The sequence below is a fragment of the Pollachius pollachius genome (assembly GCF_949987615.1).
Source record: "Pollachius pollachius genome assembly, chromosome: 1".
Classification (NCBI taxonomy): Eukaryota; Metazoa; Chordata; class Actinopteri; order Gadiformes; family Gadidae; genus Pollachius; species Pollachius pollachius.
In genome coordinates, this window is record NC_136934.1 from 10941872 (window position 1) to 10955887 (window position 14016).

Here is a 14016-nt window from a genome sequence, read left to right on the forward strand (position 1 = left end):
TCAGACCTTTTTGTTGTTTATTTGAACCATGGAGACTTGCGTGAAGAGTGTGGCCCTCACGTCACGCCGAGGGGTGGGGCCAGGTGACGTCAGGCCGAGGGGTGTGGCAAGGGGCAAAGTATCCAAGGCGCGTCTTGAGAGCACAGGTGACTCAGTAAGATTGGTGCCACCCGTGTCGTGGTGGCCTGCAGAAACATGGGGAAAATCCAGGAGTTTGAGCTTACCTTTGACAAAAACAAAGTGGTTTATAGTCCCGGGGATTCTATCTCCGGCACCCTGAAATTCAAAGTGACCCAATCGATGCCGTGCAAAGGTGAGTTTCCATGTTGTTTCGCACCTGCAAACACCACCGTCAAAACAAGGAAGTGCGACGACCACCCGTTTGATGTGTGGAGTGGACTGAATAAAATAACCACCCTGGTCGGACGATGGGCCAGGAATCTACTCTGTTCAATATGGCTTTTTTTTACTTGTTCTTTTGTTTTACACAAATATTTTCGTTTCCTGCGTCGACAATCGTATGCCTTTTCCCCAAGTCGACCTGTATGTATAGCCGAGGTGTTTCAATGTGTAAGGGTTACATTCGTAAACGTCCTAAACACGGGGTCCCATAACGCACAGGTGTTTCAGTTGACCCCGTGTGTTCCTCGGGACAGGAACGAGCTAGCGCTCGCTGTTGATATCCGCCGTCCAGTTCCACACCTTTTTGTTATCATTAGGGGTTCAATAAAGCTTTAGTTTTAACTTGAGCAATCTGCAATGCAATTTAATATGTGTAAGTTATAGACCCTTGTTGATGGTAAACAGATAGAGTATGATGGTTTATAAAGTTGGCTTTATAAAAAAATTGTGAAAACGTATTTAAAAGCTGGTTGAGAGTTTGTTTAAATGTCAAAATGGGTGCTGTATTTGTAGTGCCGTCAAATGAAAAAAAAAAAATGAATTGGAAAATTTGCTATAGGCAGATATAGGCTGCGTTGGCTCAGTAGGTCTGGTCTGTGTACATTCCTGGTCTGGAAAAGCCGGTTTTGTACGTGTGGTGAAACTCATGTTCGTGACGAAGCTGTTTACCTCTGGTTTCATGAGCCAGGTAAAGCCTAACCGTGACATGTGACCCTGACCTTTATTACAGTTGTTCTAGCTTACGTTTTCTCCCCTCAAACCATGTTTAACGAACGATTTTCCTTAAATCGTATTTTTTCGTTGTTTGCATTGATGAGGAAGACTGAAATCAAAGCATCTCATTCGTCGACAATCGTATGCCTTTTCCCCAAGTCGACCTATATGTATAGCCGAGGTGTTTTAAGGTGTGTATGGGTACATTCCCATAACGCACAGGTGTTACAGCTGACTCCGTGCGTTCCCCGCCATGGGGGCCGGGTCTCTGGCAAGCACAAGATCACAGACGGAGGGGAATTGGGTAAACGTATACAACCAAAGAAAATAACCTAGCTACTTGAAAAAATGTAATCTTTATTCTGAGGTTGCAGTTCTATCCTGCAGGTTGTCAAAGAAGCACACTCCTTTTACTGACTGATGTGGCCGGTTTGTGATGTGGCCACATTCCATTATAAAGGAATTAATTAGAAATGTTTTTAACATGGTTTCACAAGGGCTCAAACTAGATGTAATTTGGATTTAATATTTGCATTTTCTTTTGTAGTTTTGCTTGGAATAGACACACACACACACACACACACACACACACACACACACACACACACACACACACACACACACACACACACACACACACACACACACACACACACCAGAAGTTATAGTGTGTGTGAGGGTGTTAGAGAACTGCCCAAGAAGTTTCCACTTCTCCCTTTCAGATTTCTTTTCAAGGAGTGGAGAGTAGATGACCTCACAACACCATATCGGTCATGGCAACCATTATGGAAACGGTTGCCAGTCAATGCTCACCTGTGCAAAATGGAGTCACATTATCCACATAGACTACAATTTTAGTTAGGCTTAATACTTCCGGTCTGAAATAACAATTCTGGATTATTATTAATCTGGGTGTATATTACTGCTGTTATTGTTATCGTTGCACTGTCCCATGCCTGCTTGTGTCCGAGAAGGTTGTAATTTACTTGTTTACCACTAGTTATGAAATACAAATAGTCTCCTACAAGAGTTTCCTTGTTTTTATCCCTTTTAATCAGTGTGGAAACATCCATTGATGTGGTTTTAAATATTAAACCAGCATTTTAAACAGTATTTAAAAGTAAATTTACCCTAGGTTTAAGTGTTTAACCAGGGTATAAACAGGGCGTAAACAAGCGTTTAAACTAGTGTTTAAACTATTGTTTAGCCTGTGTATTAACCAGTGTTTTACCACAGTTGTAATTACGGTTTTACCAGTGTTTTTAACCATGGTGTTTTTTTAGCCAATGCTTATACCAAAAAACTGTTTTTTCAGTGTTTGAACCTTGGTTCTAACCAGTGTGTTCCCCGCAGCCATCAAGTTAAACTGTAACGGGTTCTGTGGCGTCACCACCAAGGCAAACGACACAGACTGGGCCGTGGAGGAGCAGTACTTCAACAGCACCGTGTCCGTCGCTGAGAAAGGTAGACACAGATAAAGATAAGGGGCCATGTCCATAAGGAAGGATAATGAGAGGGGAGGGGACGGTTTGATCGCCATGGGGGCCGGGTCTCAGGCAAGCACAAGATCACAGACGGAGGGGAATTGGGTAAACGTATACAACTGGAGGGCAAATAAGGAACATAATAAAACACAGTAGTATACTAACAATCGCACAGATACCCAGTGGCTTTCCAAAGATGCTAAGCGAAACTGTTTCTGGAACCAGACTTGATTCAAATAGGATTGAGCTAGTTTGACAATCAAATACTTCCTCATTCTTCTTTCATCACGCATCCCATTTAGTCAAAGTGATAGAAACACTAGTGCAGTGCCCATTCAAAAAATGCCTGTTGAGAATAGGCTGACTGCTCGGCCTCCTGTATTTCTGCTTGCAGCGTTCTCGAGAGCAGCTCTTTCAGCTCATCCGTGGGTTCTGAGCAATACACCCGTGAAGTGTGAAGTCGATCGAATGGCCGGTCGTCAAGAAAACCGCAGGACACAAAAACTTACAGAGGCTTACTCTCACTATGAAACTTACTCTTATTATGGAGTTAGCATCAGAGCAATGGTAGAACATCCAGCCTCCAAGTACAGGGACAAAGTGAACTGCAGACAATGAAACGCGGCATGTGTAGGCCTGTCGCCGACGTAGTGGAAGACATGCTGGAGACTGTTTGAAGCCCCCCCCCCCCCCCCCCCCCCCCCCCCCCCCCCACACACACACACTACTGCCAAGAGCACCGCTTGTTGTTCGTTTTGTTCAAAGTTTGTTCAATTTGAACGTGCGCCGTCTGTCAAAATAAGTCGACACTGCACTGCCTCGGGTCCCCAGCAATGCACACACCAAGTGGGAAGTAGCTCAGATGAATGGTTCGAGAGAAATGCAGGGGGACATGCATTCATTCATTCATTCATTCCTACATACATACATGCATACAGAGGTTCCTCTATTAAATAGTGGATTAGGGGACAGCAGGCGGTTAGGGGTCCTCTTGCTCAACATGACTACAGGTAGACTGTGGACAATTGGATTGGGGCCAAACCCCATTTTGCTGCGAGTCAAACACCCTATTATTAAACCCAAAATCATACTTGGGAAGAAAACATGTCCGGAATAGCGTGCGTGCGTGTATGTGTGTGTTTGCGTGCGAGGTCACCACGGGAACACTGCGGTCTCTGTCCCAGCCCAAAGGTGAATCCCGTCGTCACGGTAACCGGGACCAACAACAATACTCCCCATTGTTAAACCCTGAGACAGCTAAACAGATGCTGTCGTCTGTTTTCTCCATCTGTCCCAGGAACGCTGAAACCCGGAGACCAGAGCTTCCCCTTCAAGTTCCTCATCCCCGGTAAGAGCAACTACCACCTGTCACATTCCTCCCCCCTCCCTCTGCCCTCTCCCTGGTGCTCAAAGCCCCTGATCTTTCTGGTCCACTGGACATGTTGTGGCATGTTACCCCCGACAAAAACACATACGCGCATACACACCGTGTTGGTGGGATTGGTGGATCAGTGGTTTAGGAAAGCCATTCCAAAATAATGTGCATTAATATTGTCAGCCATGGCTTGGTTATTGTGAAGGAGCAAGGGAAAGGCTTTTTTTAAAGCGTACTCCAAATAACGACTATTAAAAGCTCACCTTTTGGATGTTATATTACTCAACCATCACTAAACACAAACAGTCTGAAGTGTGTTACAATACTAGAACCTTACACGTTCCTTGTTAGAAATATCACTGACTCTCTTCTACAACAAATCCCGTTATCTCTCTGTCTCTCTCATTGCCAAAGCATAAGATACAACAAGATACAACATAATAATAACTGCACAAAATTCCTTTCACACACAACTTTTTCTCTCACTCTTTTTCACACGGGTTAGGTTTACTTTTTTCACTCACTGATCGTGAAACAGCACTGCGTGTTTAGTTTTTAAAACACATCAAACCTGTTCTGCTGTTCCGAAGGGAGCAGAAGCGACTCATGGTTTCAACCTGCGCCTGTGAGCGACTGGTCACCTGGCATTCAATGTTTCAGGACAAAATGGACAGACCAACGGATGATATGTATAGACATTTGTTTGTCTGCTCCTGTAGTCATACCATGCTTTAAAAAGCCCAGCCCATTGTCATGCAAACAGTTATGAATGTTCTATTGTTGTCCACTTTACCATGTGAGCTCATTTCACAAAGACACTTACCAAACCACAAACCAACATCTGAGCACGGCAAAACCGGTTCCCTTCGCTGTGATGTGCTATATCGGCTCACACTCTCTTCAAGTTTTGCTTTCCAACTAGTCGTACTACTGTAATACTAACTACTACTGTTATGTAATAAAAAAGTTGTTGTTTTTCCTGTAATAATAGGATAGTTCTTTCTGCAGTATGGCAAATACATGTTAAAGGTTTTTGGAGGTACTCAACCAAGTTATGTCAATTATTTTCATTGATTCCTTAATATTTAAAAAATAAGCACATAAGAAATGGTTTAATAATATGCTATATGTAATAGCTAAATGTATATCGTTTTTGTTTCCTTGGTGCTTATGGTGGACTGGGGTTAGCAAACTTTAGAAAACAAGCACAGCACCAGGTCTTTTCCCAAAGCAATTTTTTATCGAATTTATTTAGTATTTTAACCTTTTTCTTTTTGTGGGTCCATAGCCGTTGCGCCAACATCTTTCGAGGGGACCTACGGGAAAATCATTTACCGTGTGAGGGCGTTCGTAGACACCCCGCGGTTCACTAAGGACTTCAAGACTGAGAAGCCATTTTACCTCCTGACCCTCCTCAACCTCAACGATGTGCCGGAGATCCGGGTGAGCAAAGAACACAGCCCTGGGTGTACCGTGGTTTGATTGTTAGTGTGATGTGTTGTCTTCAAAAGTGAGGTAATATTGTTGACCTTCAATGACGTAGTTACTTGTCGTTAGAGGTCAGCACAATGGGTTGCTCAATCAAGTCCATGACGTTGTAATGCGGGATCATGAGAAACTATCTGATGTGACTCGGAAATTATGATCACTGACGAGTTCAAGTATTAAAGATGTATTCACGTTAAGATTAGTCACCTTTTGTCATTACATGCAAATGAAAGTGCGGAGAGTAACATATCAATGACTTACCAGCTTGCCATTTAGATGAGTCACCTACCCAAACAGCTATAGATAATGTTTTGTTGGGTGATGTGACTGGTCCCCAACCAAGAATGACAAGTGTGACATAATTCACACCTTCATACCAACAGGCCACATATGTCCTTGGCAATTAGAGAGGCTTCTTTCTCATCTTTTGCATCTTCTTTTCTCCTGAGCCAAGGGAGGCGTCCAGCTCATACATCATGTGTCAATTCTAGAGATACGAGTGGCCCAGGTATTCGAGAAACCCAGACTCTCAAGGCCACAAAAACAAGTGTAATTCCCGCACATAGCTACAAGAGGTCAGCACCAAGCCATAAACCAAGTTGCAATGCCAACACATAGCCGCAAGGGATCAGCACAGAGTATACATACGGGTATCCAGGAGGCGGGAGTTCAGCACCATGCTTAGCCAATCAGAGCACATAACTGAGTCCACGTCTGCCCAAAGTCACAACACATAGCCCAGTGGGCCAGAACGCTCCAGGTAACGTATCCATCCGATGCCCTACTAAGCGTATCTCCATGCGTGCATAATACAATTCCTCTCCTTTTGCTTCAAAGATATCATAGCGAACCTTTACCAAATAAAGTGAGTTACAAGCGACCCTGACTCTGCAAACTTTTTCCAAAAAGAGTACTGCACAAGGCAACTTTTAAGTTTTATCTACCACTATATATCTCAAACAAAACTTGAATAAATCAAGCTCATAAAGTACTCCTAAATCTTGGCTCAAAACGTTTGTGTTACTAAACTGGCTTGTTTTATTAATTACTTATTAAACTTCTATATGACCTTGTTCTTTTAATGATTGTCTTTGCACTGTGAATAGCCTTTGTCTAAAATGCTTTATACGTTTAATTCAGTGATTTATTGCATGATCCTATCTGAAGTGACTGACATGGAAGTCATACATTACATTTAAGAGAGGGTTGGGGAATCTTGCTCAAGGATGCGTGCAGGGACATTTGGGATTGAACCTGAAAAACCTCAGCTGGGGTCTGAGTATCACGCCTCCCATCCCCTTTTAATGATTGTCTTTTTACATGGTCCTTTCATTGTATTTTAAAATGTGTTTTCCTTTTATATGTGAAGCCCTCTGAATGTCCCCTCTCTCTGTCTGTTGTCTAATAAATCAACTCTTTATTCTCAGGGGCCCAACGTGTCGGCAGTGACTCGGGAGTTCACCTACCTCCTGGTGAAGTCCGGCAGCATAGTGCTGAAGGCGGAGAGTGACATGAAAGGCTACACGCCCGGCCAGGTCATCAAACTCGCTGTCAACATCCACAACCAGTCCGGCAAGACCACCAGTATGGTGGTGGCTAGCCTCATGCAGGTAACATTCTACCTCCCTCGCTGCCTCCCTCTTGCCTACCTACCCACGGCCAATGTACATGATCCAGGTTTATGTACAATCAATAATGTAGCACATACTCTTTGTATCTATATCTGTTGGATGTGAACAATAAGGAGTGAAATCCAACTCCCCTTAATCACTAAACAAATCCTTAAATGTATTGTGTACGGGTTTGGTGGCGTTTGATTTACCCACCCTTGTGTCCCCGCCTGCCAAACAAACAGAAAGTGAGCTATGAGACCAAGAAGCCCATCCATGACCTGCGGTCGATAGCAGAGGTGGAGGGCTCTCCGGTGAAACCGGGGAAGGAGGCGGAGTGGACGGAGCAGATGATCGTCCCACCGCTCCCCCAGTCCTCCCTGGTCGGCTGTGACCTCATCAAGATCGAATATTACATTAAAGTAAGAAACCAAACAGACCCCTAACCTTTTTCAGGTCGTTGTTATGTCCAGTATCTGTGCGGTTTTGGGTCAGTAATAAGGCTAGTCTCTGTGGTTTCAGGTCAGTATTAAGGCTAGTCTGTGTGGTTTCAGGTCAGTATTAAGGCTAGTCTGTGTGGTTTCAGGTCAGTATTAAGGCTAGTCTGTGTGGTTTCAGGTCAGTATTAAGGCTAGTCTGTGTTGTTTCAGGTCAGTATTAAGGCTAGTCTGTGTGGTTTCAGGTCAGTATTAAGGCTAGTCTGTGTGGTTTCAGGTCAGTATTAAGGCTAGTCTGTGTGGTTTCAGGTCAGTATTAAGGCTAGTCTGTGTGGTTTCAGGTCAGTATTAAGGCTAGTCTGTGTGGTTTCAGGTCAGTATTAAGGCTAGTCTGTGGTTTCAGGTCAGTATTAAGGCTGGTCTGTGTGGTTTCAGGTCAGTATTAAGGCTAGTCTGTGTGGTTTCAGGTCAGTATTAAGGCTAGTCTGTGTGGTTTCAGGTCAGTATTAAGGCTAGTCTGTGTGGTTTCAGGTCAGTATTAAGGCTAGTCTGTGTGGTTTCAGGTCAGTATTAAGGCTAGTCTGTGGTTTCAGGTCAGTATTAAGGCTAGTCTGTGTGGTTTCAGGTCAGTATTAAGGCTAGTCTGTGTAGTTTCAGGTCAGTATTAAGGCTAGTCTGTGTGGTTTCAGGTCAGTATTAAGGCTAGTCTGTGTGGTTTCAGGTCAGTATTAAGGCTAGTCTGTGTGGTTTCAGGTCAGTATTAAGGCTAGTCTGTGGTTTCAGGTCAGTATTAAGGCTAGTCTGTGTGGTTTCAGGTCAGTATTAAGGCTAGTCTGTGTTGTTTCAGGTCAGTATTAAGGCTAGTCTGTGTGGTTTCAGGTCAGTATTAAGGCTAGTCTGTATGGTTTCAGGTCAGTATTAAGGCTAGTCTGTGTGGTTTCAGGTCAGTATTAAGGCTAGTCTGTGGTTTCAGGTCAGTATTAAGGCTAGTCTGTGTGGTTTCAGGTCAGTATTAAGGCTAGTCTGTGTGGTTTCAGGTCAGTATTAAGGCTAGTCTGTGTGGTTTCAGGTCAGTATTAAGGCTAGTCTGTGTGGTTTCAGGTCAGTATTAAGGCTAGTCTGTGTGGTTTCAGGTCAGTATTAAGGCTAGTCTGTGTGGTTTCAGGTCAGTATTAAGGCTAGTCTGTGGTTTCAGGTCAATATTAAGGCTAGTCTGTATGGTTTCAGGTCAGTATTAAGGCTAGTCTGTGTGGTTTCAGGTCAGTATTAAGGCTAGTCTGTGTGGTTTCAGGTCAGTATTAAGGCTAGTCTGTGTGGTTTCAGGTCAGTATTAAGGCTAGTCTGTGTGGTTTCAGGTCAGTATTAAGGCTAGTCTGTGTGGTTTCAGGTCAGTATTAAGGCTAGTCTGTGTGGTTTCAGGTCAGTATTAAGGCTAGTCTGTGGTTTCAGGTCAGTATTAAGGCTAGTCTGTGTGGTTTCAGGTCAGTATTAAGGCTAGTCTGTGTGGTTTCAGGTCAGTATTAAGGCTAGTCTGTGTGGTTTCAGGTCAGTATTAAGGCTAGTCTGTGTGGTTTCAGGTCAGTATTAAGGCTAGTCTGTGTGGTTTCAGGTCAGTATTAAGGCTAGTCTGTGTGGTTTCAGGTCAGTATTAAGGCTAGTCTGTGTGGTTTCAGGTCAGTATTAAGGCTAGTCTGTATGGTTTCAGGTCAGTATTAAGGCTAGTCTGTGTGGTTTCAGGTCAGTCTTAAGGCTAGTCTGTGTGGTTTAGGTCAGTGTTAAGGCTAGTCTGTGTGGTTTCAGGTCAGTGTTAAGGCTAGTCTGTGGTTTCAGGTCAGTATTAAGGCTAGTCTGTGTGGTTTCAGGTCAGTATTAAGGCTAGTCTGTGTGGTTTCAGGTCAGTCTTAAGGCTAGTCTGTGTGGTTTCAGGTCAGTGTTATGGCTAGTCTGTGTGGTTTCAGGTCAGTATTAAGGCTAGTCTGTGGTTTCAGGTCAGTATTAAGGCTAGTCTGTGTGGTTTCAGGTCAGTATTAAGGCTAGTCTGTGGTTTCAGGTCAGTATTAAGGCTAGTCTGTGTGGTTTCAGGTCAGTATTAAGGCTAGTCTGTGTGGTTTCAGGTCAGTATTAAGGCTAGTCTGTGTGGTTTCAGGTCAGTATTAAGGCTAGTCTGTGTGGTTTCAGGTCAGTATTAAGGCTGGTCTGTGTGGTTTCAGGTCAGTATTAAGGCTAGTCTGTGTGGTTTCAGGTCAGTATTAAGGCTAGTCTGTGTGGTTTCAGGTCAGTATTAAGGCTAGTCTGTGGTTTCAGGTCAGTATTAAGGCTAGTCTGTGTGGTTTCAGGTCAGTATTAAGGCTAGTCTGTGTGGTTTCAGGTCAGTATTAAGGCTAGTCTGTGGTTTCAGGTCAGTATTAAGGCTACTCTGTGTGGTTTCAGGTCAGTATTAAGGCTAGTCTGTGTTGTTTCAGGTCAGTATCAAGTCTCCAGAGGTCACCCTGGTGTTGCCCATTCACATCGGCAACGTTTCGCTGGACAAGAAGGGGACCTCCAAACCCACCCCCACTGACTCCTCCTCCACCCCGACCTCCACCCCCACCTCCACCACAGACGGCGAGCCCACCCTTCCGCCGCGCACCGCCCCAAAGCCTGCCCCTCGCCCCAACCCGAGGAACCGAGCATCCCTCTATGTCCCCCCCAGCGCACCTCCTGACGATGAGGGGCGGGGGGCCGCGGGTGGCGGGTGGCCCCCCTACGGCGAGGCCCTTCCCGCCAAGAGCTACTCCCAGATTGGGCACCTGAGCCCCCACACGCCAGTGTCCCCCAATTCGTTTAGCTACGCCCCCGGACTCACCTTCCCCCAGAACAACAGGCACAGCTGCGGCCCCGTCTTCTCTGAGGGCAATGCTAACATGATGCCGTCCCCTTCTCCTCTCATCCTGCCCCCGGATTATCAGTCTGCCTCGTACCCTAATGGTTAGTACCCAATCGGTCGGGGTTGGGGTGGTTAAACTATGAGAGGGGATCTTTTAATTGTATTATGTCTACGATGCGGCTGAATAACTTCACACTGCAAACAAATAGGGGGCAGCATACTGCCAGAAAGTTGTGGTTTCCACCCCAGCCGCATTCTAACTGTTCCGCACAGTGTATCCTCAAACAGTTAAAGGTGTTTGTTATTTCTGCCACTAGGGGCCTCTCAATCAAAGCAATAACAAAATAAATAGTTAGATGTCTTGAAGTAATGTGGGTGATTGTCTTCACCACCATTGCTGGTGAAAATCAATCTGACGCGATAACAAAATCATGTCCACAGACGACTCAATGTACTAAAGTTGTATTTGCGTAACGATCATTCACTTTAACGTCATTTAATTCTGATGAAAGATAACACCGCATAAAATAATGATATATACAGCTGTAGATAATGTTAAGTGGGGAATTAATCCTGGGGAAGCAAAGTTCTGTTAACTGTGGTCATCACAGACCACAAATTACTTTATGAACATGTTGAACCTTGTTACTTAACTTTATGAAGTTACTGTAAGCATTACCGTGTTCCCCATCCATTTTGATTATACTGATTTTAGTTATTCTTGTAAGCAGGAAAGATATATAGGATATTCCACAAATATTAACTATGAATTACAGCGATGTGAGGCATGGAATTAAAGACTTGATCATGGCTATGAGTCCTGTCTGTTTTGCAGTGTTTACCTGCCAAGGAGATGGTCAGGCAACAGCACTCCTCTCTAAAGAGCCATCGTTGTGTCCATAATTATAAACAATTTGCAAATTACAAAGTACCTTTCCCTAAACAATAGCCTAATTTAACCAGAGATGTCTCAGGCTTCAAATGGTTCCAAATAGATTCAAATGGCTGGTCAGAAGTGTATGCTGCTGGTAGCTTTACAACAGTATAGAGCAGGTAAAGAACTTCAGAACTGCAACCGCAGTTGTGTATCGGTGTGGCTGTAACACACATAGACTGTATATAACAAAGATTCAACTAACTTTCCATATGTGTACTTTGGTGGAAACTTTCGCACACCTTTTATCACGCCTACTAAAAAAAAAGAGTAGTCTGCGCAAAAAGTCAACAGAAACCACAGAGATGGTTCTCTTGGAGAGATGCGAAACATGACTAATAAATAACCGCCCAAGTAAAGTACATCGCAGTAAGCTAGATCGGAATTGAAATGTATCAATAAATTAGGTCTCCAGGGATACAAATGTTTTTGTGTGTTTACTCGGAGGTTAGAGGGCAAAGGACATATGATGCCATTGACAAGCGCCCAAATGTAAAGGCCCGTGACCATGACTAAAACTATGGGATTCCTAAGGTTCGAACATAGTTGGAAGTAATTGGGATAAAGTGTGAGATATTTGAACGAGGAAATGTTACATGACATACCTTTTTTAACTAAGCAAACATGTTAATGCTGTCAGCAACGTAGTACAAGTAGCTTCCTTAATAAACTTTTCCTACATAGCCAGACTTAATCGTTTCACATAGATATTTTAAGCTTTAAGCTTGATATCTTCACTCTCCAAGAGCTGTCTCCATCAGTAAAAACATCGCTCATGTTATTTTCTTTGCCACGATTGAATAGAGGTCAGAATACGGCCTCTGGGCAGCGCTACTCTCGTAGCTGTCTTCGCTCTAAAGAAAGGACCTTGACCTCATGGCTGGCAACGGGCATGGATGGGCCTAGGACCCACACAATATTATGTGTACTGTAGTCAAATAAGCCATAAATCCTCATTAACAAGTCAAATATTTCTCTCTCTATTTCTGGCTCACGCTCTATCCGTCTCTTTATCTTTCGCTCTTTAGTTGGATTGAATGATCACCTTTTCCGTATTTGACCATACTATAATGATTAAATCATGAAACAGAAGGCAGGTAGTCGTGCACATATATCTTTTTATATATAATGTTTACTGTGATCATCCCGTGAGCCACTCCCTTGTGGTCTCCTGCTGTTGTTTCAAGTCAGGGACTCGTCGTTTATGTCATGTTACCCACAGTTTAAAACCACAACTTTTACAGTGTGTAGCTTGTGTGTTTACTTGGCTAACAAGAGTGTTAATAACCTGTTGGGTAATGTGAAGGCTTAGGATGGTTATGTTATGAGCGGGAATAAATGACGGTGTGAAACTTTATATGCAGCACTATCGGCCACTGAGAGGACTCAGTGGCCGATGAGGACTGAGAGCACAATTTGACAAGCTTTTTTTCTGTTTGCAGAGGCCCCACCTTCCTACAACCAGAGTTTCAACACATGATCAATGGCAGCGATGCAGGGAGTGGTCTCAAGCACACGAGCCAATGGCAGCGAGGCGTAGAAAACCATGCGCTATGAAGCTGTTTGAGACGTTTTAAACATTTTGGAGATTAAGAATTCCCACTTTTTTTATTTTTTGAGCCCAGCAAACTAAAAGATAAAACACAAATAGTTCTTTATATACAAATAATGCAAAACTTTTCAAAGTTGCTAAATGTTTTATAGCAGCTTTTGTTTATATACAGTTGGTGTGAAGTCTTCTGAGACAGAGTTGAGACTTGTCCCGCACACCAAAAGTACTTTATTTTACAAAATTTTAGCACTTTAAGTTGAGTCTGTCGTGTTTTAGTTCTTTCCCACATGAGAAAATTCGGAACATGAGGACTTTCTCAAGGCAACAATTGGCTTTAACTTTCCTTAACGCCACACTCACAAGCCCAATTCAGATAATGCTATGTAGTTTTAAAATCCTATCTGTTATACGTTTTAGTAGGTCAAATGCAGGTGAAATAATAATCTGCATTTCATTGTGTCTTGTATTTGGCTTTGTGTTATGTTTGATTGATTGATGCTGGTGACAGGACTTCAAACAATTGAAATGTGATTAAACTCTAGCTGTATAGCCTGTTAATGCTGATAAGAAATTTAAATGTTAATTGATTCTTTCAGTACAAATCAAACACTACAGATAATATTCTATGTACATCCTGAAAGTAATAGGCCCAAGTCAATTTAGTTTTACTTGCATAACTTTACTGAATATATGCGCATATGTTGTGACGCTGGTTTTAACGCTTTTCCCCGTGTTAAGATGTACTGTAGTGATCTGCTGTTTGCACATCCTCAGATCTTTGTTTTTTCTGTTCTCTGACGTTCATACTGTTTTGGTTATTTATTTGTGATTGTTTATTTTCCAAGCATACTATCAAGTGTTTCTAATAAATCTAAGATTTTCTTGATTTAAGATGATTCAAACTCTTAAGGTCTGTTCCCTCTGCTTATGTCTAGAATCTTGAGTTAGGTTACTTTTACAATGTCTTGATTTCTGTACGTAAAACATCAGCTTTGAGTTATGAATGTTTTGGTGATAAATTTATCTTTCCATGTGGCCATAGTAGGCCTACATCATCCACTTTCTGGTTATTGTAATTGTTTTACATTTGGCTAAATAGGCTATCTATTGTCAAAAGGAAATCGAATAATGGTGCACTGATCACATTTACCACT

The 14016-nt window shown here is 43.1% G+C and overlaps 1 protein-coding gene across 1 annotated transcript; it reads left to right on the forward strand.

Moving 5' to 3' along the window:
* The first annotated feature begins 139 nt into the window (after positions 1-139).
* Positions 140-13758, forward strand: arrdc1a (arrestin domain containing 1a). Its single transcript, XM_079744053.1, has 8 exons — positions 140-313; positions 2470-2580; positions 3898-3948; positions 5264-5418; positions 6891-7073; positions 7319-7495; positions 9973-10477; positions 12753-13758. The coding sequence occupies exons 1-8, from the start codon at positions 196-198 to the stop codon at positions 12788-12790; spliced, it is 1338 nt and encodes a 445-aa protein (XP_079600179.1). The 5' UTR covers positions 140-195; the 3' UTR covers positions 12791-13758.
* The last annotated feature ends 258 nt before the right edge of the window (positions 13759-14016 follow it).